We start from the raw sequence: 25,028 nt of genomic DNA on the forward strand, positions 1-25,028 counted from the left end.
ACACTCTGGAGGCAGGCAGAACGAGGTTCAAATGCCATCTCTAACAAACGATGTGATGCTGAGGCAAAGATGTGGAGATTACACGGAATAATCTACATAGTGTATCTAGGACACTAACCTGGGGCATACCAGTACCTCCTAGAATATCATCCTCATGAGGTCAGGGCCTTTGAATATTTTGTTCACTGCTGTATCTCAGTGCCAGGAACCCGAAGCACACAGTAGGTGCTCCATAAATAACTGTCAGAAGAATGATCAAATGGATGGTAGCCATCACGGGTGTTGCTATTATGCTGCGGTGCTGTTGTTAGCGCTTAGCCAGGTTCCATGTTAACCCATGTTAACTCTGGTTGCGTCCATTGGTATCTTTGGTGTATAGATCACAAAACCAGAAAGGTGTCTTGCAAAGGAGTGTGTAAGCTACCAGGTTCTGGTTTTGGACTTAAGAAGTAGAGCCCTGAACTGTGGAGTGAGTTTCTAGAAATGCACTGGCGCCACTGGGGATGGAGTCATTCCATAAACCGTTTGTATGGAGAAGAGAAACTAAACCCCAATAGCTTCGATGCTCCTGGAATTGCCTCCCATGATGGATCATCTCTTCTGATACCCTTCCAGATTAATCCTGCCGTATGAAAGGTTTATTAAAGGAGAGGAAGATAAGCCCCTGCCTCCAATCAAACCTCGGAAACAGGAGAATAGTTCACAGGAAAATGAGAATAAAACAAAAGTATCAGGAACCAAACGCATCAAACATGAAATCCCTAAGAGCAAGAAAGAAAAAGAGAATGCCCCGAAGCCCCAGGAATCATCAGAGGTGAGTCGCCCTCCACAGAAATACCCATCCTGTCCCGGGTCTCCCAGAGCCCTGCGTCCACAGCCGGGTCCCTGCACCCCTGCAGCCCCAGACTGAGAACGGCCCCCATCTCAGCTTCACAGTTCCCCAGAGGGGGGATCTGTCAGTTTGCTTGGGAGCTGTAAGGCAGTGCGTGCTATTGGATGGGGTAGGCCAGGAATAGGATCTAGAAAGATGGGAACATCCTGTGGAAAACTGAGAGCAAATGCCAGCTTTGAGATAGAAGGAGCCAGAGCTTCAGCTCTGTGAAGCCAAGGGGCTCCAGTGTGAAAGATGTGGCTTCTTTGTCATTTCACAGCCAGTCTATCTGAGGAGCTGGTGTGACTCTGAAACACGCTTTGTGGGTTCTAGCAAGGAGGGATGTTGAAATGATGGGCCATGTCTCTGCAGGACTATCCTCGAAACTTCAGAGACTCTTTTGCCTCCCATAATTGACCTCTATGCAACAGCCTTGGGTTGAGATCAATTTAGAAATATCTTAAGTACATATTTATAGGAGAATTTTGAAATTGTTCCTCTGAAACCACTATTATCTCTCATGTTAACAGGTAGTTTCTGAACCTTTTAAAACCAGCCCCAGCTGCCCACAGCCCCTGACAGCTCTTTGGTAGAAGCCATTACCCGTCAGTGTTCAGCCAGTCATGGAGGCTGATCTGGGCTCTGTTTCAACATGAATAATAAAAAACCCTGCTGCCCATAAAAAAAAAAAAAAAAGGAAAGAAAAAAAGAAATAACTTAGCAGCCACATTTGGAGACAGCATGTTCTAGGATCCAACCCCAGGGGGAATTTTGGTGCTGATATTAAACACCCCCTAAAAATCAGGTTTATAATGAACACATAAGAGACTCCCTAATTAAACACTGGCTTGAAACACGCACACACACGCACACGCACACACACACACACATAATGCACACTAACCTCCTAACTAGAAATTAACCTACCCAACTGACTCCTGTGTAAGAAGATACTATGAATACCAAGAAAAGACTTTGTTGTTTTTATTTTTGTTTCATAATTATTCTAAGCTTTAGTAATTAAAAAAATGGGGGGGAAAAAGATGATGCAGAGAGATTTCTAAACATCTGCAAGCTTGCAACATAAATGGCCAAAAGCAAGGAAATTCCAAGTTAAGGCTCACATTCCATTCTTCCTTTATCCTGTTGGCCTGGTGATTTATTATAGGGTTTTGGATCAGTGAGTTCTATTAGATACCATATTACAGCATTGCCAAAGCACCAGAGGACAAACTGAGGCCAGAAGCCAGCTGACCTTTGAGTGGCTCCACTTTGGGGACGGAGTTTGAAATGGTTGTTTTGTGAGGTGGGGGAGGAATCCTCAGCCCATTGCCCTGAAGCCCATCAGCGTGGGAGATGCCTATTGCCAAGATTAGGGCCCAGCTCCCTCCGGCTCACAGAAACCCTTAAAGCCTTCAGACTCCCTGTTTCTTATAGGTCCCAATGCCTCGGGGCATTGTAAGTATCTGGAGTGTCAAAGGGTATCATGGTCAGGTCATCTGAACGACCTGGAATCTCACACCCTCTCTAAGTCAACCGTATGGTAAGAATTGCTCCCCACTTCCAACATAGACCCCTGTGTTTGACCAGGTGTATTTCTTCTCATTGACTGTGTGTTGGGGGTTTGAATTTTATTGTTGTCATTGGTGTTTTTATTGTCTTTAATTTTTGATGTTTTCAATACAAAGCAGTGAACTCAGTGGAGATAGGAGGGCTTATAAAGCTGTGCCAGGCAAACCCACTGTCTTCAGGTCACTAGACTGCAAGTTTCCTGGTGGGAAGGTACTATGTAACATGTCAAGGCAGACTGTTAAATGCCATCCTAGAAAAAGGGTCCTTTACTTTTTTCTGCCTAGCTTTCAGAGAACCCCTAAACCTGTTTTCCAGTGACAACCACAGACCTCCGTGTAACCAACGGCCTAGGTCACAGAAACTTCCATGAGACTGGGTATCCCCTGTAGCTTCACTTCAAACCACAGCCCCATCAGAAGCTAACATTTAAATGCAATTTGCCTTTTTCCCTTGCTGTACTCATTTTTCTGTATTTTCATGTAATGCATAAGCTCAAGAGACCAATGATGATTGTTAATGTAGAACAAGTAATGATATTTGTACTGGAAAAGGCAGCTATTAGTATGAAAGAGAGAAATCGAGAGAGAGAGAGAGGAAGGGAGGGAGAGAAGAAAAGAAAGACGATAATCAGCAAAAGCTCTTAGGTCTAACACATCCCTAAAACACAGGGATATCTTCAAGTAGATTTAAGGAGAAACATCTCTGAAAGGGTGTGATTCCTTAAAATGTCTGTTTCTATGCATCCCTACACCAGCATCCTCAATCTTACTCAAAGATGTTAATGTGTTCAACACTTCTTTTCTTAACAAAGAACAACGTTCAAGGGATGAGACTGGGGGGGTGGGGGCAGGGCTTGGGGGAGAAGACCAGCTCAATACGACTGTTTAGTGACTGTTCTCTAGGACATGTCAGGACAGCGTGACAGTTTTGAAAGGGCCTGTCAGCCAGCTGGGTCACAGATGGAAAGTTAAAATGACCTTCTAAGGTCAAACTTTGCACAGCTACATAATGCAATGAATGGGTCAAATTGTGCCCACAACTTCAGTCAATAGGGACACATAAAGAGCATCCATCTCATTGACTACAACATATTCCAGTGAGCAGAAAAGCTGTATTTGGGGCGGTGCTCACTGCCTGCATTTTGATGACTTCATTTTTAGCTTTAATAGAAATGTAGTTTGCTGCAGCCTAGAAGGACTTTGAGTCCCTCTGTCCCTCAGGTAGACAGGCTGGTGTTGCATCTGCATAATTTTCCAGTATTTTAGCATTTTCTGCATGTCATATGGCGCTGAGTAGAAATTAACACTTACGCATTGCTAATTTTATGCATCGTACTGAACACATTGGGATGGGATTTGCTCTCTCAGAGAAAGGCAAGGGGTTCTAGTAAGTTTGTTGCTTGTTGTTGACATGGGGTTGGTTGGTTTTTGAAAGAGAGATGCTTAAAAAAAAAAAAAAAATCTTTCTCCAAAGTGTCATAAAGCACAACATGTAATTTAAAACCCATTTGCATAATTGACTGATTTGACAAGAAAACAACCTCAGAATTAAACTATATATTAGAATCAAGGAGTGATAAGATTGCATACCGTCAGTACAGAACACTTTGCTATTTTGATAGGTGTCTCACAAGGGACTTTGAGCGAATATGCATTTCTACCCTAATGTTTCCATAATTTAGATTTCTTTGTTTAGAGCTGTGATTGGGGGGTAATAAAGCTTTACAGAAACTCCCTGAGCTGATTGACAAGCCTGTTTTCAAAGAAAAACTGCTGCGTGTAATATTTTGTTTCATAGCAAAATGTGTCAATGCATTTGGCTTCCTTCTGACTGCCTTTTGAAATATTTTATCAGGTTTCATCAGAGCCAGAGAAGGAACAAGAGACTTTAAATCAGAAGAGCATCACTGAGCCTCTCCCAGCAGCAGACATGAAGAAAAAGATGGAAGGGTACCAGGATTTTGCAGCGAGGCCCCTGGGGTCTAGAGCAGACCCAGAAAAGGACAACGACACAGATCAGGGTGCCAACAGTGAGAAGGTGGCAGAGAAGGTGGCAGAGAAGGAGCCTGCTCCTCCGCTCCCGAGTGCCCCTGCGGCCCCTGAAAGGGGTCCGGCCCTGGTGCCGGGGGCTGGCAAACAGTGCCTCACCTCTCCCAGTGCTCTTGTGGACTCAAAACAAGACCCCCAGCCCTGCTGTTTTACCGAGAGCCCCGAAAGTGAACTCCAAGAAGCACCCTTCCCTGGCTTCACCACCACGCAGCCCCCCCTGGCCAACCAGAGCGAGCTGGAGGATGACAAGCTGCCCGCCATGGCGGACTACATCGCCAACTGCACCGTGAAGGTGGACCAGCTGGGCAGCGAAGACATCCACAATGCACTCAAGCAGACCCCGAAGGTCCTCGTGGTTCAGTCATTTGACATGTTCAAAGACAAAGACTTGACTGGGCCCATGAATGAGAACCATGGACTTAATTACACCCCTCTGCTCTACTCGAGGGGCAACCCGGGCATCATGTCCCCACTGGCCAAGAAGAAACTTCTGTCCCAAGTGAGTGGGGCCAGCCTCTCCAGCAGCTACCCCTATGGCTCCCCACCCCCTTTGATCAGCAAAAAGAAACTGATGGCCAGGGATGACCTGTGTTCGGGTCTGTCCCAGGCCCACCACGGCCAGGGTACTGACCACATGGCGGTCAGCCGGCCCTCGGTGATTCAGCACGTCCAGAGTTTCAGAAGCAAGCCGGCGGAGGAGAGGAAGAGCATCAGTGACATTTTTAAGCACGACAAGCTGGGTCGATCGGACCCCCACCGCTGCAGTTTCTCCAAGCACCACCTCAGCCCCCTTGCTGACTCCTATGTCCTGAAGCAAGACATCCAGGAGGGCAAGGAGAAGCTCCTAGAGAAAAGGGCGCTGCCCCACTCCCACATGCCCAGCTTCCTGGCCGACTTCTACTCGTCTCCTCACCTGCACAGCCTATACCGACACACGGAGCACCATCTTCACAACGAGCAGACATCCAAGTACGCCTGCAGGGACATGTACAGGGAAGCGGAAAACAGTTCCTTTCCTTCCCACAAACACCAGGAGAAGCTCCACGTGAATTATCTCGCGTCGCTGCATCTGCAAGACAAGAAGGCGGCGGCGGAAGCCCCCACGGACGACCAGCCCACGGATCTGAGCCTTCCCAAGAACCTGCACAAACCCACGGGCAAGGTCCTGGGCCTGGCGCACGCGGCCCCGGGGCCCCAGGAGAGCAAAGGCGTCTCCCAGTTCCAGGTCATGAACAGCCAGACTCGGGACTGCCACCCCAAGGCCTGCCGGGTTTCGCCCATGACCGCGTCGGCCCCGAAAAAGTACGCCGAGTCGCTGTCGCGGTCGGGGAAGCCTCAGCACGCGAGGCTGGAGAACTTCAGGAAGATCGAGGGCATGGTCCACCCGGTCCTGCAGCGCAAAGCCAGCCCTCAGAACATTGGGGCCGCGCGGCCCATCAAGCGCAGCCTGGAGGACCTGGACCTGGTGATCGCCGGGAAGAAGGCCCGGGCCGTGTCTCCCCTGGACGCGTCCAAGGAGGCCGGTGGGAAGGAGAAGGCGGCCTCGGAGCCGGAGAGCGACGGCAGCAAGGCGGCGCCCGGCGGCCGTGCGGCGGGGGGCGCCCCGGAAGGCCACAAGCTTCCGCTCTCCTCCCCCATCTTCCCAGGTCTGTATTCGGGGAGCCTGTGCGGCTCGGGCCTCAACTCCAGGCTCCCGGCCGGCTATTCGCACTCGCTGCAGTACTTGAAAAACCAGACCGTGCTTTCTCCACTCATGCAGCCCCTGGCTTTCCACTCGCTGGTGATGCAGAGGGGGATTTTTACATCGCCGACAAATTCTCAGCAGCTTTACAGACACTTGGCCGCGGCCACCCCCGTAGGAAGTTCGTACGGGGACCTTTTGCACAACAGCATCTACCCTTTAGCTGCTATAAATCCTCAAGCTGCCTTCCCCTCTTCTCCGCTGTCGTCCGTACACCCCAGTACAAAACTGTAAGCCCAGCTCTGCGCGGCGTCCGGCGCGGCGTGCCTAACGGAGCTTCCCTCCCAGCCCTGGGGGGGACGGCTTGGAGAATTAGAAGGCAGAATTTCTTCTAATCCGGGGGAGGTGAGATCAGCCCCAGCCACAGGGGCCGCGAAGGGGAGGTGAACATACCTGATTTTTCTGGGACGACTCCAGCCTTGGCTGGTCAGTCTTGAGCTCCTTCCAACACAGATGCCCTTGCACCGAGATGGGTCGCTTGGCACGAGGGTCTCGTGAAGGGATGTATGCGTGTCCGGGAAGAATTTAGAAGACCCCGTCTTGAGTTGCGATGGTCAGGAACAATCTGGGCAGAAAAAAAAAAAAAAAAGAAGGGGGGGGCAGGCATTTCACAGGAAGGGGCAAGGAAGACTGGCAAGCGTTTGCCAAGGGATGCCCCTCTTTTCCTAAAACTCTCCAAGGTTCAATCAATGCAATGTATAGTGGAACTTCAATAGGTCTTTCATTTTGACACTATTAAACAATCCAGAGAAGTGAACACTGTTAAAATGACTGTATATATTTGCTTCTTAAAACTACCCGTATCACTGTTTGCTCACCTAATTTATATACAGGTAGTTCCATTTTCTCCCAGTTCCTTCTTGTCCTTTTTTTTTTTTTTTTTTTTAATTAAACAGTATCGCTTTTGTTTGCAGGTCTTTTTTTGTTTTGTTTTGTTTTGTTTTGTTTTCAAGGCTGACTGACTGTCCTAGTTGTTGATGTGTGTTTGTAATTTTTCCACATCTTATCATTTTGAGCAGCTTTGGGTGGTAAAGTTATTGTTTACAAATTGAAGCAACTGATTCTAGTGGAACAAATGAAAAAGAAACAGTTGAGCACACAATAGTGCAAAGAATGTTCCTTTGCAGATCCGCAACTTAAGGATTTTGTTCCTCATAAATGGCATAGTTGAAAGAGCTTATACACTGCTTACCCGGCCAAATGCTTTGCTTTGAAGTATTGGGTTATGTGAAAATATCGAGCATTGTACTTACCTTATCTAGGCTGTGAAACTGTCCTACATACCAGAGGAATCATAAAAACAAAAACCTCACTGGCAGCAAGCTGCTGAATAACAAGAGTCTAGAGGACATATTTGTGGGCTGCACAGATATTTTAGGAATTTCAGAAATTAGAACAGAAGCCAAAATGATTTACATTGGTGTTGGCACTGATCCCTTTAAACAGTGTGGGAAAGGGGGTTGGGAAGAAGATGGAGCTCGACTATCCGGAAGAGAACGAGCGGCTGGAGGCCCGGGCACCAGATACCTTCCCTGGGCTGTGGTCTTTTGAGTAATAGGTAGTCACGTTGCCTTCATCGAGTTGGTCTCTTGTTGTTCCCAAGAAGAACCTCCCAGGCCACATCTTTGGGGAGAATTGGTATGCTGGATTACCCGTTTCAAATGAAAGTCATCTTCTTTGGGTTTATGGGGCGTTAGATTTGGGTGGATGCGCGCCCCCTTGGTGGCGTGCGTCATGTCTTTAACCACCTGGCAATACGTTGGTCCACTTTATGATTTCTTTTGCCATTGGAAGAAACGGTCAAGTTGTTCACGCAGTCAAAAGATGTGCAGAGTGTGTATTGTCATTCTTGCCACATTATTCCATTCGCTGCTGAGCTGTAACATCAAGGTGGATGCATTTTCTAAGTGTGTTGAAAGTCCATCGATACAGAGTGGATTTTCTTTCCAAGTCCCATCCCTGCTGATACGACTGCTTTGAAGAACTCCCCAGCCAACCCTCCCCTCCCCCAACACTCCCAGTAGACATTAGAACCATAGTTAGCCAGTCTTTTACCTCTGAGATATTTAATTCTATGAAAATTGATGACAGTTTTCAACTTCTAAGTAGGTAACTCGACTGCAAAATAATCACAACTGATAAACAATGACACTGCGGCTCTTACACAAAGCCATGCATGCCGTGCATTTGTATTGAAATGTCTCCATGATATGAAGCCAAATATTCAATGTAACATACTTAATATCCAAAGGTGGAAACAAAAGAATGTAGAGATCTAGTGTTAAGAGTTCATTTGCTTCAATTAATTATTTACCTTCCTGTGGAATTTCACGTATATATATATATTTACATATATATATATATTTAATAGAACCATAGATAGACTAGTAGAATATAGATTATAAATGTGTAAGTGCAGATTATCCTGCTATTGCACAAGATAGAGGGGGAAAGAGATCTCAATTCTAGCTGGCCGAATGGCTAGCCAGGACACCTAGAAGAAAGTTGCACTAGATGAATGATCGCAGAATCAGACGACATGGAAGAACACGGAATCTCCAGTGTTTCTGCAGCAGACATGGGCTAGATTGTGCATGGTTTCTAGGAGTTTGTTTCTCCAAGAAATGGGGGCCCGCTTGTCCCTGGTGGAGCTCACCTATCCATTTGGAATATGGGCATTTGTTTTCCCCGCTACAGTGATTTCAGTCTGGTTTCATCATGTTGGAATTTGATCACACCATTTTTCAAACAATGTTAACATAGTCCAGCTTTTGTTTTTCTCATCTCTTCCGAGAGGAGACTCACTGTTTCTGTCTGAGGAAGCTCATACCCTCAGCAAAACATCAGGACAAATAAAGAGAAATGGGGGTATACATTCCCAACAGAAGCAGTGTGTTATTTGTTTTAAAACTCCGAACAGAGATCTTGGAAATCTTTCAAAAAGACCATTGAATTCTTCATTGGCTGAGAACTACATTTTTAAAAGTCTTAAATGGGGCTTTGTTTGCATTGTTTGAGTTCAAGGGGCCTTATTATTGAATGGAATTGCACAAGCCTTTCTTTGTGCAATCAAACCATTGTTATTGGTAGTTTAGTAAAGGAAACTGTGGAATCTAATTGGCAATGGAGTCATAAATCTATTTACTGAGCGTGGCTTCCAAGAAATGTTGCAATTCAAAATAGCACTAAGTCCGTGATTTACTGGAGATTTGGAGATTCTAAATAATATTGAAAAAAAAAAAAAAACCTTTCCATGCAACTTCTGGTTTAACTTTTGGCAACTCAAAAAAAACAAAAACAAAACAAAAAAAAAAAACAACAACAAAAAAGAAACAACACAAAAAACCACCCCAGCCCAACTGAGTTTCAGAATTAAGTATTCTTCTAGTAAGTGATTGGAACTTGTAGTATTTGCCACAGGACTGACTTATTTATTTACTAGCTAGAAGCTCTTCAGTTCACTTGTTTATCAGGGCATATACAGAAGGGTTTGTTAAAACTCAGTGTTGACTTTACAACTTTCCGACCTGGTGCATGAATTCTCAAGTACTGTATTGCAGTGTGTTGGTGTGTCTGATGGAAATTTCAAGGTGATCCCACAAAAATATTTTATGTAGTGTGCCTTCAAGGAGAACCATTTCTTTCTCTTCACTCGTTGTCCCACAGTCACATTTGGTGGTGGTCAGCCAAGTCCCATCTGGTCCAGTGTCACTCTTGTCCCAGTTTTAAAGAGAAATGGGAACAAGTTTGCCCTGGTGAGACCCACACCATTGCAATGATTATCTTGAGCACTTAAATCCCAGTGTTGGCTGTTGATGTATTTGATACTCTGCTTGTCTCCCCATGGTTGAAATATGTCTGAAAAATAGCAGCATAATCTCTCGGCTGTTTATACTTTTTTAAACTTTCCTGTGTTGTAAATATTGTATACTTTTGGTGATTCCAGCTATGTAACCTCTATGCTCTGTAAGGTGATTATTTGTATATAGCAACATGGCCCAGTGATATTACATAGTTTCCCAATGGAGAGGTTATTGAGTAACCTTTGCATTCGTTTAAACACTACCAGAAGAATGCTGAGCCAAACTATAAACACTCAATTTTGTATGTTTTCCAAATTGTACTTATTACTGCTTTTGATACTGTATTACGTGCCAATAGTTTCCCAATCACATAGCAGGCAAGAGATATTTTGTACTTTTTGATCCACTGTAATATTTAATAAAAAATGTTACTATCTGTTTCCTTTTGGGTGTGAACAATCTGTTAGCTCTTCCTGAGGAGTCCCAGAGCCTCACAAGGGTTCTTTCCACCCCATTGTCTCCAAAGTGGATCACAGCAGCAATGATGAAGATGGTGTCTTTAGTTTGTTGAGAGCCCTCTGGGTCCCCGGCTGGCATCCAGTATCTTTAGTCTTCACAATCCTGCGTGAATACAGGTATGCCCATTTTACTGATGAGAAAACTACAGCTTAGAGAGGTAAATCAACTCACGCCAGATCACCTGACTAACAAACCGCAGAGTCGGGAATTGAACCCAGAGCTCTTAAGTCTATGACTTCCTTTGTATGCCACAGTCCTCTCCTGGCAGGTAACAGAAGTCACTCTCTGTTTACTTGGTCCACAAAGATTTACTCATGCCTCAGTTGCCAGGCATAATGTTAGGAACTGGGAATATAATGGTGAGGAAAAGATAAATATTTTCTCTGGAGCATATATATCTTATGAGAAAGAGCTGATCAAGTAGTCACCCATATAAATACAAAACCTCACCCTGACCTAGTTCCGGGGGAGAGGAGGGTGGTAACTAAAGTGATACATGAAGAGGAAGTGGTGACTAAACTGACATGTGAAGGATGAGTAGGAGTTGATCAGGTGAGAGGGAATCAGGAAAAGAGGAGTCCAAACACAGGGCACCACATGTGCAAAGGCCCTGTGGCAGAAACAAGTTTGGCTTATCATAGGAATCCAAAAAAGAGAGAGAGAAAGACCGACCTGTGTGACAGAAGCATGATTTACAAGGTCCAGGGAATGAGGTTGAAGTGAGGTGAGAGAGTATAACAGGGGCCAGCTGAGTAGGGCTAACAGACCAGGCTGAGCATTTTGGTCTTTTTCCTTAGAAAAGGTTGAAGCAGGGAGGTAACTTGTTCAGATTTCTTTCAGTGTCACTTTCTGGCTGCTGTGGAAAGGCAGACTGAGAGCAGTCTAATACCAAGATGGTGGTCATTTCATCTGGGGAGGTGGAGTGGTAGAGTGGACACAGTTCAGAGGTACTTAGAAGAGTGAAGAGACTTAGCAGTGGATTCAATGGGACAATTGATGGCTATTCAGGAAGGGCTCAGAAGCTGGGAGAGCAGCATGTTCTGACACCTGATGAGGATGGACAGAGTTCTGACCATCCGTCCCCTTAATCCTCTGCCTCCGGGCTTCCCCCTGGTTTTGCTCAGCTTACTATTAGTTGAAGTAATCATGAAGTAGTACCCTGGGTGCTCCCTTCTTACTGGGTCCCAGAGATTGGCACAAGGTAGAGGTTGGACAGACTTTGGTGGGGGTCTTGTTTTACAACCCACACCATCTGGTCAGGCTGGACTTGGAATAGACAGGAGAGAGTAAGCTGCAAGCAAGCATGTCACCACAACTCTTGGGGAAAACAGATGGATATTCTGATAAAAGACACTAGATGCTTTTTCTTACCAGGAAAAGGACTTCAGGAATTGCAGCAACATATCCTGGGCTTCACCCTCTTCTTGCTGGCTATCATCCCTTTGTAAATCCAAACACTCCAGCCCAGGTAGGACCCCTTGCCCTCTGGTCTCCTAGCCTTCACTCTGATTCACATGGATTTCACGGATCATGTGAATTGCTATGAGAACATCAAAAAAATGTTCTTCCATCTATGACACATTCAGCATTTATAGATCTGATACTTGAATCATACACAACAGGAAACATCATGATAAGTTATCTATTTTTACCAGGCCGGGCTGGCAAATACCGTTGGGAAGGAGGGTGCTTTTGCTAAAGATGTCACTCATAGTGCAAAAGCAATGAAAATGCCCAGTGATTTATTCTAGGAAAGTGGCCAAAGTTGACAAATGTTTAAGGGCTGATAGTGACCAGGAAGTGGGTGATCATTTACATCAACAAGTATATAAGTGGCAGGAGGTGGGGAGTGGGGTGAGAGTGACCTCTGGCCAGGAGTAATGTGAAAGAAATCTTAGCCCTCAAGGTTGGCCTAAATCACATTAATTTGGGCTTTGCTAATTCAGAATTTCTGAATTTTGGAATCTCCTGGCTAAGTCCTAGGATAAAAAAACATTCCAAAGTATTTATTTAACCTGCTTAAAAGAACAAACTATTTTTAATCATGCTAGCCATAACCCTAGGCATTCAGCCAACCGAGTAAGGACAAGGTGATCTGTTCCCTGAGGCATCTATACAACAACTACTACTATTTTAATTATTGTTGAAACTCTCTCCAGAACAGAGCTGTCCAGTGGAACTTCCTAGATGGTGGAAATGTTTTCCAATGGGGTAGCTAGTGGGCAGTGTGGCTACTGAGCCCTTGAAATGTGCCTCATGGGATGGAGGAACTGACTCTTCAATTCTATTTCATTTTTATTTATTTAAATTTAAATAGCCACCTGTGGCTAGTGGTTCCTACATTGAACAGTACAGCGCCAGAAGGTCCAGCTGGTCAGTGTGCAAGTACAGATACAGACCCTGTTGTAGTCAGGTCAGTATCTGCAGGCAGACTTTAACACAAACACGAAAGCAGAGGCGCCTGGGTGGCTCAGTTAAGTGTCTGCCTTCGGCTCAGGTCATGGTCTCAGGGTCCTGGGATCGAGCCCCTCATTGGGCTCCCTGCTCAGCGGGGAGCCTGCTTCTTCCTCTCCTCCCCACTTGGGCTCTCTCTCACTATCTCTGTCACTATCTCTGTCTCTCTCTCTCAAATAAATAAATAATCTAAAAAAAATCACTAAAGCAGACAACATTAAGTCTCTTCTTGGCAAAATTCCATTCATCAGTTGGGGGTGGCTATAGATTTAACACTATTTTTCACTCAGGATTAACATATCATAGGCTTTTAAATACTCAACCAAATGAGCAAATAAATCATTAAGAACACATCAAGAAAGAAGTCTCCAATTATGCCATTTTGTCATCAAGTCCTGCTTTTTCTCTTCAATCGGATTGTGTAAGGCTGGAACGCGACTTCCAGAAAGTCTCTGCCATGTTGGTGCGGCCACACTGCTTCCCTCCGTGGGAACAGGATCTTTAACTCTGGAGTCGAGGAGAGGATTCAGCAGCATGAGGGAGGAGATCAAGTGGGGAGAGGCAGCCCCAGGGACCAAGCGTGGAGGACTCCATGACAAAATATGTTCAGTGTCCCAGGCCTTGTACTTCAAACCTGGGTGTGTCACTTTATTTCTCCTTTCCACACAGTGACAACAACTAACCACACAGAGTGACAACTCCGTTATGTGACGGACACTGCTTTACGTGTTTTGTTCTGTTCGTCTGTTTGTCTTTTGGTATTGATTCATTTGATCCTCAAGCATCCCGTGATGTAGATACTGTATTTATTCCTATTTTCTAGTTGAGGAAAACAAGGCCGTAACTGAGCGTTTGATGACCAGTCGAAACGTGCAGTGCCTACCCTGATTTACCAGAAGACTCTTTCCGAGTTTTTCTTATTGTGTCCATCTTTTTTTCCCACCACCCTGACTCAGAAATTCAAGTGGTCAGCCAAAAATGTCACATAACACCCTAAAGTTGTTTGTCAATTAATGAGGCAAAAAAGAGAGAAGGCACCAAGAAATAGTATTAGGAAAGAGAAAGAAGTAGACTTTAAATTATTAGAGAATAGCATTAACTTTAAGCCTCTACATTAGAAAAGTTAGATGAAAGGAGCTATTTTCTACAAAAATAGACATTAACAAAAATTTCCCAAGAGAGAAAAAAAAAACCTCCAATGACAACGAAAAATTTCATCAGGAGTCAAATAGTTCTCCACAAAAAAGCACCAAGCCCAGATGGTTTTAAGAGCTTCGTCAGAGACTTGAAAAGAAGAAAAACTACTCAATACTTTTTATGGGTTTATTTTGACCTCATTACCCAAACTCAAAAAGGACAGTGAAAGGAGAAAAAAAAAAAAAGATCAGTCTTACTTATAAACCAGATGCAACAATCCTAAGTAAAATTTCAGAATATTATAGGTTTGTTTAGATATGTATATTCATACACAAATATGTATTCTACATATATGTACACGCATAATACACTATAATGTCATTAATATTTGAAATATATTAAAAACAGTATTTTACCATTACCAAGAAGAGTTTATCCTAGAGATATAAAATTGGTGAAATATTAATAACTCTATTAATGTAATAACATGCAAAAGCTAACTGGAAGAAAGTTAAGGTGGGCACATACCTCAAACAATACACAATAATACACAGATGAATTTCAAAGAAGAAAACATGAGAGAACCATTTTATAATCCAGGAGTGGGGAAAACCATTCTATGATTCAAAATTCAGAAACTATAAAAGATGATTCTCTATGTAAAAATTAAATTTCTATATGCAAAAAATAAGCAAGTTCAAAATGCAAATTTTACATTGGTAATAAATACTGCAATTCATAAAGATCAGGAAGAAAATGAGCAAATGACAGCAAAATGTACAGGTCTTAAGTGTACAGTTCAGTGAACTTTGATAAATGTGTGCAGCCACGTGAGCATGACCAAGAACAAACTATAGTACGCCTGTATTTTGGCAGAACGTTTTTTCATGACACTTTCCGGTCAATTGACCTACTCTGACCCTGAAGGCAATCACTATCCTGATTTCTATCACCAGATTTGTTTTACTTGTTTTCAGCCCTCTTAAAAATTGAGAAAACAAAGATATTTACCATCACGTCACGGCTTTTATTTAACGTAGTACTGTAGGTCCTTTGCACCATGGTATGACAGGGAAAGGAAATAACCGGTATAAACTTTATACCGGTTATATTATGTATATTATACATAAGGAAGAAATAAAATTGGAAAATTTCATAACAATATGATTGCTTATCCAGAAAATCCAAGAATATTTACAGATAAATTATTATAATGAACAAGGGAGCTCAGCACATTTGCCAGCTATAAGATTAAAACACCCAAGTTCATAATATTTTGATCTACCAGCAACAACGGAAATGATACTTTTTTTTTTTTAAGATTTTATTTATTTATTTGACAGACAGAGAGACACAGCGAGAGAGGGAACATAAGCAGGGGGAGTGGGAGAGGGAGAAGCAGGCTTCCCGCGGAGCAAGGAGCCCGATGTGGGGCTCGATCCCAGGACGCTGAGACCATGACCTGAGCCAAAGGCAGATGCTTAACGACTGAGCCACCCAGGCGCCCCAATGGAAATGATACTTAAAAAAAATTTCCTTTCAGAGTAGCAATGAAACCAAAAGTTACCTAAGAATAAATCTAACAAAATAACTTGGAAAGCAATTTGGCAAAATGTAGTCAAGTTGTAGATGTGTTTACTATAAACTCAGCGAGAACACTGCTGGCTGGATCTGGAGAACCCTCACTCTTGTACTAAAAGGAGTAAGTAGGGGGATGCTGGTTGCAACATAGGTTCCCACCACACACACAGGACCCCAGAGACACAAAACCACATAAAAATCCATTAATGAAGAATGGATAAGGAAGTATATGGATTAATATACAGTAGTTACGGGTACCTGGGTGGCTCAGTCGTTAAGCGTCTGCCTTCAGTTCAGGTCATGATCCCAGAGTCCTGGGATCGAGCCCCGCATCGGGCTCCCTGCTCTGCGGGAAGGCTGCTTCTCCTTCTCCCACTACCCCCCTGCTTGTGTTCCTGCTCTTGCTATCTCTCTCTGTCAGATAAATAAATAAAATCTTTAAAATATATATATATAGGGGCGCCTGGGTGGCTCAGTCGTTAAGCGTCTGCCTTTGGCTCAGGTCACGATCCCAGGGTCCTGGGATCAAGCCCCGCATCAGGCTCCCTGCTCTGCGGGGAGCCTGCTTCTCCCTCTCCCGCTCCCCCTGCTTGTGTTCCCTCTCCCGCTCCCCCTGCTTGTGTTCCCTCTCTCGCTGTGTCTCTCTCTGTCAAATAAATAAATAAAAAATCTTTAAAAAAAAAAAAAAATATATATATATATATATACACAGTAGTTACAATGAATATTTTGAATATCTATGTAGCAATGTGAAGAAGTAATCAAAAACTTGATGTCGAGTGAAAAAAATTGCAAAAAAGTTCACACGGTATGGTAAGAATTAAAAACGTAAACCAATAGGGTAATACTGCTTATGAATATATTTAACGAATATATAAAGACATAAACAGAAGCACATCAACATCACGTTATTTATAGGAGGGAGGAAGGAGAATCTGTTAGGGGAGGAGGAGGCCCTTGGCGGCCTATAAAATTCACTTCTTTTTGAAATCTGGAGTGAAATGGCAAAGGTTAATATTTATTGAATTCGAGTGGAAACAAAGCAGTGATGTATTATGACATATGTTGTATATTTGGAATTATTCCTACTTCACAAAATAAATTAATTGGCACATGACGTTGCATGTGGATTTGCGGCCTCGGAGCCTCTGTTAATGCAGCTGTAAACGGGGGCTAATTAACCCAGTGCCTGGCCTCCTGTCAGGGTTGCTGGCACCATACAAGACCCCTCCATGAGCCCTGAAGTCCCGAGCGGCTGCCATCATTACCACGGCCTGCCCACTCCACGGGGCACCGTTCACGTGGAGGGCACCAAGTCCCTCCCGGGCGTCAGCCCCTTGCTGAGAGCCTCAGATGCTTTTAGCCCACGTGCCCTCATAACAACCTGGAGAGACAAGTCGATGTGGGCATAGAAAGGCTAAGCGCATGACCCAAGGCTCCTAGGGAGCAGAGTGGAAGACACAAGGTTTGATCCAGGCCCATCTCATTCCAGCGCCTCAGCTTGTGATCCCTGGGTGGCTACCTCTCAGCCCAGGCCTGTCTGCGTTCACCCAGAGATACCTCCCAACACGTGCCTGCGTGATCAAGACTCCTACCTACTTCTTCTCTTCCTACCCACCCCACCTACCTTCAGGGCAAGGTGGGATCTTTTTCCCGGTTGCCTAATAGAGGGAAGGAGGAGGGCCTGGCATCTCCTCACTAGGGCTCAGATCCGCCATAGATAGCTCGGCCCTTCAATGCGCCTCAGCCCCGGGCCTCAACAGCTCGGCCCTTCGCCTCAGGCCCAGGTGGGGCTGGCCTCCGGTTATTAGACTGGTGCCCACCGACCGAACAAGAGCACCCTTCTGCTTTTCTTTTAGAGCAAAACTTTGCAGATTGCAAGAGCATAATGGGCACGATTTCCAGCTTAGACTTCTAATCCCTGAGTGGATGGGATAATGCTGTGTGTGGAATAGCAAACGGGCCTGCCCAGAGTAGGAGGATCAGAATAGGGCAGGTGTGGGCATCCCAACTCTCTCCTGAGAAACTGAGGCTGCTGAGTAATGGGCTAGTTTCCATGAGCCAGGAGGATTCATTTACAATTCCTCCTCCGTGTGTGTGTGTGTAACCCAGGTACTATGCTCAAGTGCTCCCACATATATAATCTTCTCATAACAACCCTCCAGGGTTATGTGATTACACCTTCTTTACAGACATGGAAACTAAAACTCAGAATGTTACACAACTTGTCAAAGGTCATCTAGAGCTATTATGACAAGGCTGTAATTCAAGCCCAGACCTTCTGCTCTAAGAGCACATCTTAGACCATCAGCTCTTCTATTTCAAAGAGGCCCCAAGAGGGAAGATGTTTTGCTGTATAGTAGAAAAACATTCTACTGACTCCTTTAATTCTTGAGGTTGGGCATGCTCCCTCACTTTTTACATAACGTCCGATTCCTGAAGGATGGCTGCTCCACCCATGTGTTTAAACCAAGTCATATTCAGGAAGTAAGTCCAGCTTCCATTAATTTGGGAAGTTATTTTAGTTTAGAAGGGAACCAAGGGTCAGTGGTCTTCACCAGGTTTAACATCTTCTTAAGTAACCAGCTTAGATCGGAGATATCAATGTCAGTGGATGAAAAATGGACTTTTTGCATGCTCGGATTTGGTGACCTTGAGAGACCAATGTGTGTCGATCCTTTGTTGCAGTTCAAACAAGGCACTGAGTTCTTCATACACATTATTTCATTTTTCCATTGAAACTCCTTCTAGAGAAGGAAACTGGGGCTCAGAAAAAGTAAGTAATTGGCCCAGAGTCACCCAACTGGAGTGGGCCCTGATTGTGAACACAGGATGAATGGCTCGCGTCACAGTGCCCAGCCTCTGCCCTGAGCTGACCCAGCAGGGATTCACCTCTCAGGATTTGCACCTTTACCGCTAGGCTCTCGATGGGGGTAAATGTGAGGCCCACATCCGGGCACTTGGGCTCTCTCTGCCCGGCCTCTTGGTGACTGCTGTTTTTCAGCTTCTCCGGGTCTAGCACCCAAATTTTGGGAAGTACATCTTTGGGAAGTTCTTTTATTTATTTATTGTATATTCTTGCTCTATTGCCTCACACATTCTGTGGCATGTTTGTCACTGGCCATTTCCTCTGTGGGCCGTGGTCCAGCCACACATCACTAACCTTCTTCCAGAACCTGGCCTTCTCCATCCTGTTTCGTGTGGATGACATGGAGGAGCGCACAGAAAGCATGAATGATGAAGTCCCTCCACCCAGCTCACACTAGGACCCATAAAATAACTTCATTGGGAAGCTAAGCCACTATGAATCTTTTAAGTTAAAGATGGAGAGTTTAAATCTCTCGCAGTTCACAAAGGCACGGAAAAACCATGGCTATCTCCTGGGTCCTAATTTATTCCATCATTAAAAAGCGACATGATTTTTATACTGAAAATAAGGCAGATATGTTATGTAATCAAAGGCAAAATTCTTCTGAGTCTTAAGAGTAGAACCAAAGACATCAAAAATACATATCTGCAGCAGGCTGCTTTAGGCTGCAATCCGGCAGATACTCTTCGGGTGGCTCCCGCGTGCCAGGCATAGTGATGAGCTCCCAATTATAGCACTGAGTAAGGCAGCACTTGTCTGTTTCTTCTGGGGCTTGAAATATAGCAAGGAAAACAGCTATGAAAGCAGGACTTCTGAGAGTGTTGAGTACTACAAGAGATCACAGTCAAAGAGCTGTGAGAGCAAGGGTAACTTCAACGAGGATTCAGGGAAGGCTTCTTGGAGGAAGTGACTTTCAAGCAGAGATCTGGGAAGTGATGAATAGGGAAATAAGATACATGAAATCTCACAAACGAGAGCATAGGGTGTTCTAGGAATCAAAAAAGAGCAGAGAGATCAGTGGCTGGGGTGGGGAAGCAGGACTTCTGGAGTAAGTACTTGAATAAGGAGGTACAAATGCCCTGACTTAGCATGATGCAACCATAGCACGACCTCCCACACAACAGGAACATCAGATATTAGTCAAATAAGTGATTTGACAAATATTACCCCTTCAGGGATAATTTACATTCTAAAAGAGAATGCCAGGCCCAGAAAACCACTGGAAAACAATATGAAACAATAAGAGAATTCAGAAATGAGTTGCAAAGTAGATATATAAAACCAATACTTGTTAGAAATTGTGGTGAAAGAAAAGATCTCATTTAAAATAGCAACCATAAAGAGTCCTATACATGAATTTAACATGTAATTTGCAGGGCTTTTATTTAAATACCTTTTAATAATCTATCAACAGACCCAAAGATGGCTTAAGACATTGAAAGACAAATAATTGTCTCTGATGGGAAGATAGCAATTCTTCCTACATTAATTTATAAATGTAATGAAATCTCAATTAAAATAGCAACTTTTTCTTTTTTTTAATTTTTTATTAACATGTAATGTATTATTTGCTTCAGGGGTACAGGTCTGTAATTCATCAGTCTTATTTTTTTTAAGATTTTATTTATTTATTTGACATAGAGACAGTGAGAGAAGGAACACAAGCAGGGGGAGTGGGAGAGGGAGAAGCAGGCTTCCCGCTGTGGGAGCCCAATGTGGGGCTCGATTCCAGGACCCTGAGATCATGACCTGAGCTGAAGGCAGATGCTTAACCAACTGAGCCACCCAGGCGCCCCCGTGATTCATCAGTCTTACATAATTCACAGCACTCACCATAGTACATACCTTCCCCAATGTCCATCACCCAGCCACCCCATCCCTCCCACCTCCCTCCACTCCAGCAACCCTCAGTTTGTTTCCTGAGATTAAGAGTCTCTTGGGGTTTGTCTCCCTCTCTGGTTTCATCTTGTTTCATTTTTCCCTCCCTTACCCTATGATCCTCTGTCTTGTTTCTCAAAATCCTCATATCAGTGAGATCATATGATACTTATCTTTCTCTGATTGACTTATTTTGCTTAGCATAATACCGTCTAGTTCCATCCACATCACTGCAAATGGCAAGATTTCAATTTTTTTTTTTTAAAGATTTTTTATTTATTTATTTGACAGAGACAGTGAGAGCAGGAACACAAGCAGGGGCAGAGGGAGAGGGAGAAGCAGACTTCCTGCCGAGCAGGGAGCCCAATGCAGGGCTCAATCCCAGGACCCCGGGATCATGACCTGAGCCTAAGGCAGACGCTTAATGACTGAGCCACCCAGGCACCCAAGATTTCAATTTTTGATGGCTGCATAATATTCCATATATATTTACCACATCTTCTTTATCCATTCATCTGTTGATGGACATCTTGGCTCTTTCCATAGTTTGACTATTTTGGACATTGCTGCTATAAACATTGGGGTGCATGTGCCCTTCGAGATCACTACATTTGTATCTTTGGGGTAAATACCCAGTAGTGCAATTGCTGGGTTGTAGGGTAGCTCTAAAATAGCAATTTTTAACTTAACAAAATGATATTTAAAATTTTTTTGTGTGAAACAGATGTTTAAGATTAATCAGAAAACTTCTTAAAAATAAAAGACAAGAACTAGCCCAGGTTGATGCCAAAATCGTTTTAAAGCTACAATAATGAAAATAGTGCATTATGAGACAAAAATAGATCAATGAATAAGAATGAAGGGTCCATAAATGAAACCAAATTCATATGGAAACTTGATGTTTGAAATGGTAACACTTCAAAATATCAAGGAGAAGGTGATTAGTCAATAAACGGTATTGGAGAAAGGGGCTAACTGGAAAGAAAAATAAAGCTGGGTCTCTACCTCATTTATTATACTAATACCAATTCCAGATGGATCAAAGATTCAAATGTAAAAAAGAAACTATATGAATTATTCTGGAAGAATAAATGACTGAGTTCATACACCAGGAATACAGAAGGCCTTGCTAAGTAGGGCTCAAAACCCAGGAACCATACAGGAAATGACTGATACGTTTGACTCTATACAAACTGGAATTTTGGGGGTAAAATATACCATAAACCGAGAGAAAAGACAAATGACAAGCTGGGAAAATATTTAACTTATGTGACAGGAAAAGGGCTCATTTCTTTCATTTTTAAAAAGTTCATGCAAATAAAATAGAGAAATGACAAACAATGGCCACCAGCAGTCAATACCAAAAAAATGAAATAAAAAGTAGTCAGTCAATATGAAAATATGCTCAACATTACTCATAAGTAAACGCATGCAAATGAAATGGCAACAAGAGACTTCTGAACTCAGATTGTGAGAAAGTAAAGTGAGGAGGCCCATTCTGAGAAGACTGGAGAGGCGAGCTCAGGTAGACTCTGAGCCGTGGGGAGGGTGAGCCACTGGTCCGTTGCTGGAAGGACACTTGGCAAAATCTATCTGATTTTTTTTTTAATAGTAAAACAAATGAGTTTTGTTTTTTTTATATTTTTAAAAAATTTTTATTATGTTATGTTAGTCACCATACATTATATTATTAGTTTTTGATGCAGTGTTCCATGATTCATTGTTTGCGTATAACACCCAGTGCTCCATTCAGTACGTGCCCTCTTTATACCCATCACAGGCTAACCCATCCCCCATCCCCCCTCTCCTCTAGAACCCTCAGTTTGTTTCTCAGAGTCCATAGTCTTTCATGGTTCGTCTCCCCCTCCGATTCCCCCCCCTTCATTCTTCCCCTCCTGCTATCTTCTTTTTTTAAACATATAATGTATTATTTGTTTCAGAGGTACAGGTCTGTGATTCAACAGTCTTACACAATTCACAGCACTCACCATAGCACATACCCTCCCCAATGTTTATCACCCAGCCACCCCATCCCTCCCACCCCCCACCACTCCAGCAACCCTCAGTTTGTTTCCTGAGATTAAGAATTCTTCATATCAGTGAGATCATATGATACATGTCTTTCTCTGATTGACTTATTTCGCTCAGCACAATACCCTCCAGTTCCATCCAAGGTACTATGATAGACCAAATGTTTGTGTCTTCCCCACATTCCCTTCAGTCCTAACCCCATAATGTGATGGTATTAGGAGGTGGGGACTTTGGGGGTGATCAGGTCATGAGGGTGGAGCCCTGTGAATGGGATCAGCACCCTTATAGAAGAGACACCAGAGAGTTCCCTCGGCCCTCCCACTGCATGAGGACACAAAGCAAAGACGGCCATCTATGAGCCAGGAAGGGGTTCTCACCAGGCACACAATCTCCTGGCACCTTAACTTTGGACTTCCCAGCTTCCAGAACTGTAAGAAATAAATTTCTGCGATTTATAAGCATCCCAGTCCATGGTATTCTCTTATAATAGCCTGAATGGCCTAAGACAGATATGTATCATTTAACTCGGCAACTACTCTGCTAGGAATTTCCCTGTATAAATATACCTACAGAAGTTGGTCAAAAAATATGTATAAGAAACATCTTCCTATATTACTTAAATACCTCTTGCAGGGAGAGGGACTCACTGAATGGCTGTGGAAATAGATCACAGTGAAAGAAAAAAATATATGTAGAGGTGTATTCTTTGCAGCATTGTTTGAAATAACAAATCCCAAAGCTAAAGTATGGGGCCCCCATGCCATGGGTTCTCCTGCAGCTGTGAAGAAGAACGAAATAGTTTTGTGCACAGAGACAGGGGAAAAACAGTTATAGGCCCATGGGTCCAGCATCATCCCTTTTGTGTCACAATTTTACAGGAAAAGATACATATAAACAGATGATGATAGTTAGATCGACAGACATGCACACCGGTACAGACATAAACAAATTATCTGAAAGCAATCAAAAATAATTTATCTTTGGGCAGACACATGGGCCTGAGGGACGAGGTTTTACCTTTTGTTTTATACTTTGCTCTACTATTAGAAGGTTTTAAATTTATAGATTACTTACATTTATTAAAATATGAACATGGATTGCCTGGGTAGTGGGATAATGGATTTTTTTTCTTCTTTGAATGTCCATAGTTTTAAGACAAAGTTTGAGTGGTGGGGGGAAATAATAAAGAAAAAGGCCCCAGGTGAAGTCTTGGCCCTCCGGAGCGGGGGTGGGGGGAGGGTAGGGGCAGACCACACGACAGCTGGAGCTGCAGGAGGAGGTGTTTCCAGAAGAGCGGAACGTCTAACATCCTACAGACTTCCCCACTTGCCTCCATTAATGATGATCCCCTCACAGGCAACCTTCAAGGAACTTGGCTTCAGCATCAACAGAGTTAAAATAAATAGAAGGAAATCAGGCTTAAAAAGAATGTCGTTCCTATTTGTGCAAGCATTTCCTCTCTATAGATACAATTGAACTAGATGACAAAAACAGATACAGGTTCAACTCATGCCTTCTCTTCCCGTTGGCTTAAAATGGCTCACACCCAGTCTACCTTCTCATGGGTCCTGCATGCCTCAGTGGCCCACGCATGCAGAAGGGTGCAGGGGGCACACCATCTTGCCCCTTGAAATGGACCTGGAATCTAGGGCAAACGGAATTGAGGTGGCCCAGGAGAAAGCTTCCTTCCTCTCTCTCCTTAAAGGTCAAAACTATCTCAAAACCATATACAGCAGACATGACTTGTTCTGATGCACAGTGAGAGGATGATGGGGCTGGTTTCTCAACCTTTCAACCTACTGAACCCACGAAGAAGATTTCTGCTTTCCTCCGTTTCCTCACAATGAGGCAAAGCACCATGGTATTGTCACTGTATGTCAGAGTCAGGAGGCCTCCTCCTGCCCTGCAGGGATTCTCGGATCTTCTTCTAACCTCTCTGAGCTTCAGTTTCTTCATCTGTAAAACAGGGATGTGGGACAAGGGGGAGAAGATAGGGGAGGAATTGCTTAGAGAAGTTCTTGGGTTCATTCTCTTATTTATGGTTTCTCGTGGTCCCTGGGGCATCAGGGAGTTCATTCCATCACTCATTTATTCCATAAATATCCGTTGAGCACCTCACCTGTATAGGGCACAGGTTAACCACTGGAAATACCATGGTGAGCACAAGATCTTATAACCTGATGAAGGGGCAGACAATAAATGAGCAGACAAATGAAGAAATTAGATAACTTCAGAAAGGGATAGGAGCTGTGAATAAAATATCACTAGGAATGGACTAGAGCATCCTGGGGGTGAGGAGTCTAGTTGAAGAGGTGGGTCTGGGAAAGCCCCTCTGAGGTATGAGCTTATGCTTAGCCCCCATAATGAGCTGGCCACACTCTGGCTCTGTGACTGGGAATGCACACTGGTCCTCGCTGCAAGCGTGTTTCCAAGATGGCATGCCCCCTGTCTATGATGGCATCCTAACAGGCCCAGACTGTGGGTCTTCATGGCCCATTGTCCAACATGGTGGGTGTAGGCAAGA

At 43.9% G+C, this 25,028-nt stretch overlaps 1 protein-coding gene and 1 long non-coding RNA gene across 4 annotated transcripts in view; one reads left to right on the forward strand and one right to left on the reverse strand.

The window, feature by feature from the left end:
* Nucleotides 1-10,475, forward strand: part of ARID5B (AT-rich interaction domain 5B) — a 180,361-nt gene extending 169,886 nt beyond the window's left edge. For all 3 annotated transcript variants that reach the window (XM_045877911.3, XM_064594675.1, XM_045877912.3), the window contains 2 exons: nt 616-814; nt 4,298-10,475. In XM_045877911.3, coding sequence (XP_045733867.2) covers nt 616-814; nt 4,298-6,466 — 2,368 coding nt within the window. In that variant the 3' untranslated portion in view covers nt 6,467-10,475. The remainder of the gene's footprint in view (nt 1-615; nt 815-4,297) is intronic.
* LOC135364760 (uncharacterized) lies at nt 9,449-12,099 on the reverse strand. The gene is made up of 2 exons (XR_010412444.1): nt 11,926-12,099; nt 9,449-10,656 (listed from the first exon to the last, which is right to left on the reverse strand). It is a non-coding gene; the product is annotated as an uncharacterized LOC135364760 (long non-coding RNA).
* Nucleotides 12,100-25,028: the final 12,929 nt, after the last annotated feature.

The sequence above is a fragment of the Mirounga angustirostris genome, unplaced genomic scaffold (assembly GCF_029215605.1).
Source record: "Mirounga angustirostris isolate CCGP_5_RB_7025 unplaced genomic scaffold, mMirAng1.0.hap1 SCAF_6, whole genome shotgun sequence".
NCBI classification, from domain to species: Eukaryota; Metazoa; Chordata; class Mammalia; order Carnivora; family Phocidae; genus Mirounga; species Mirounga angustirostris.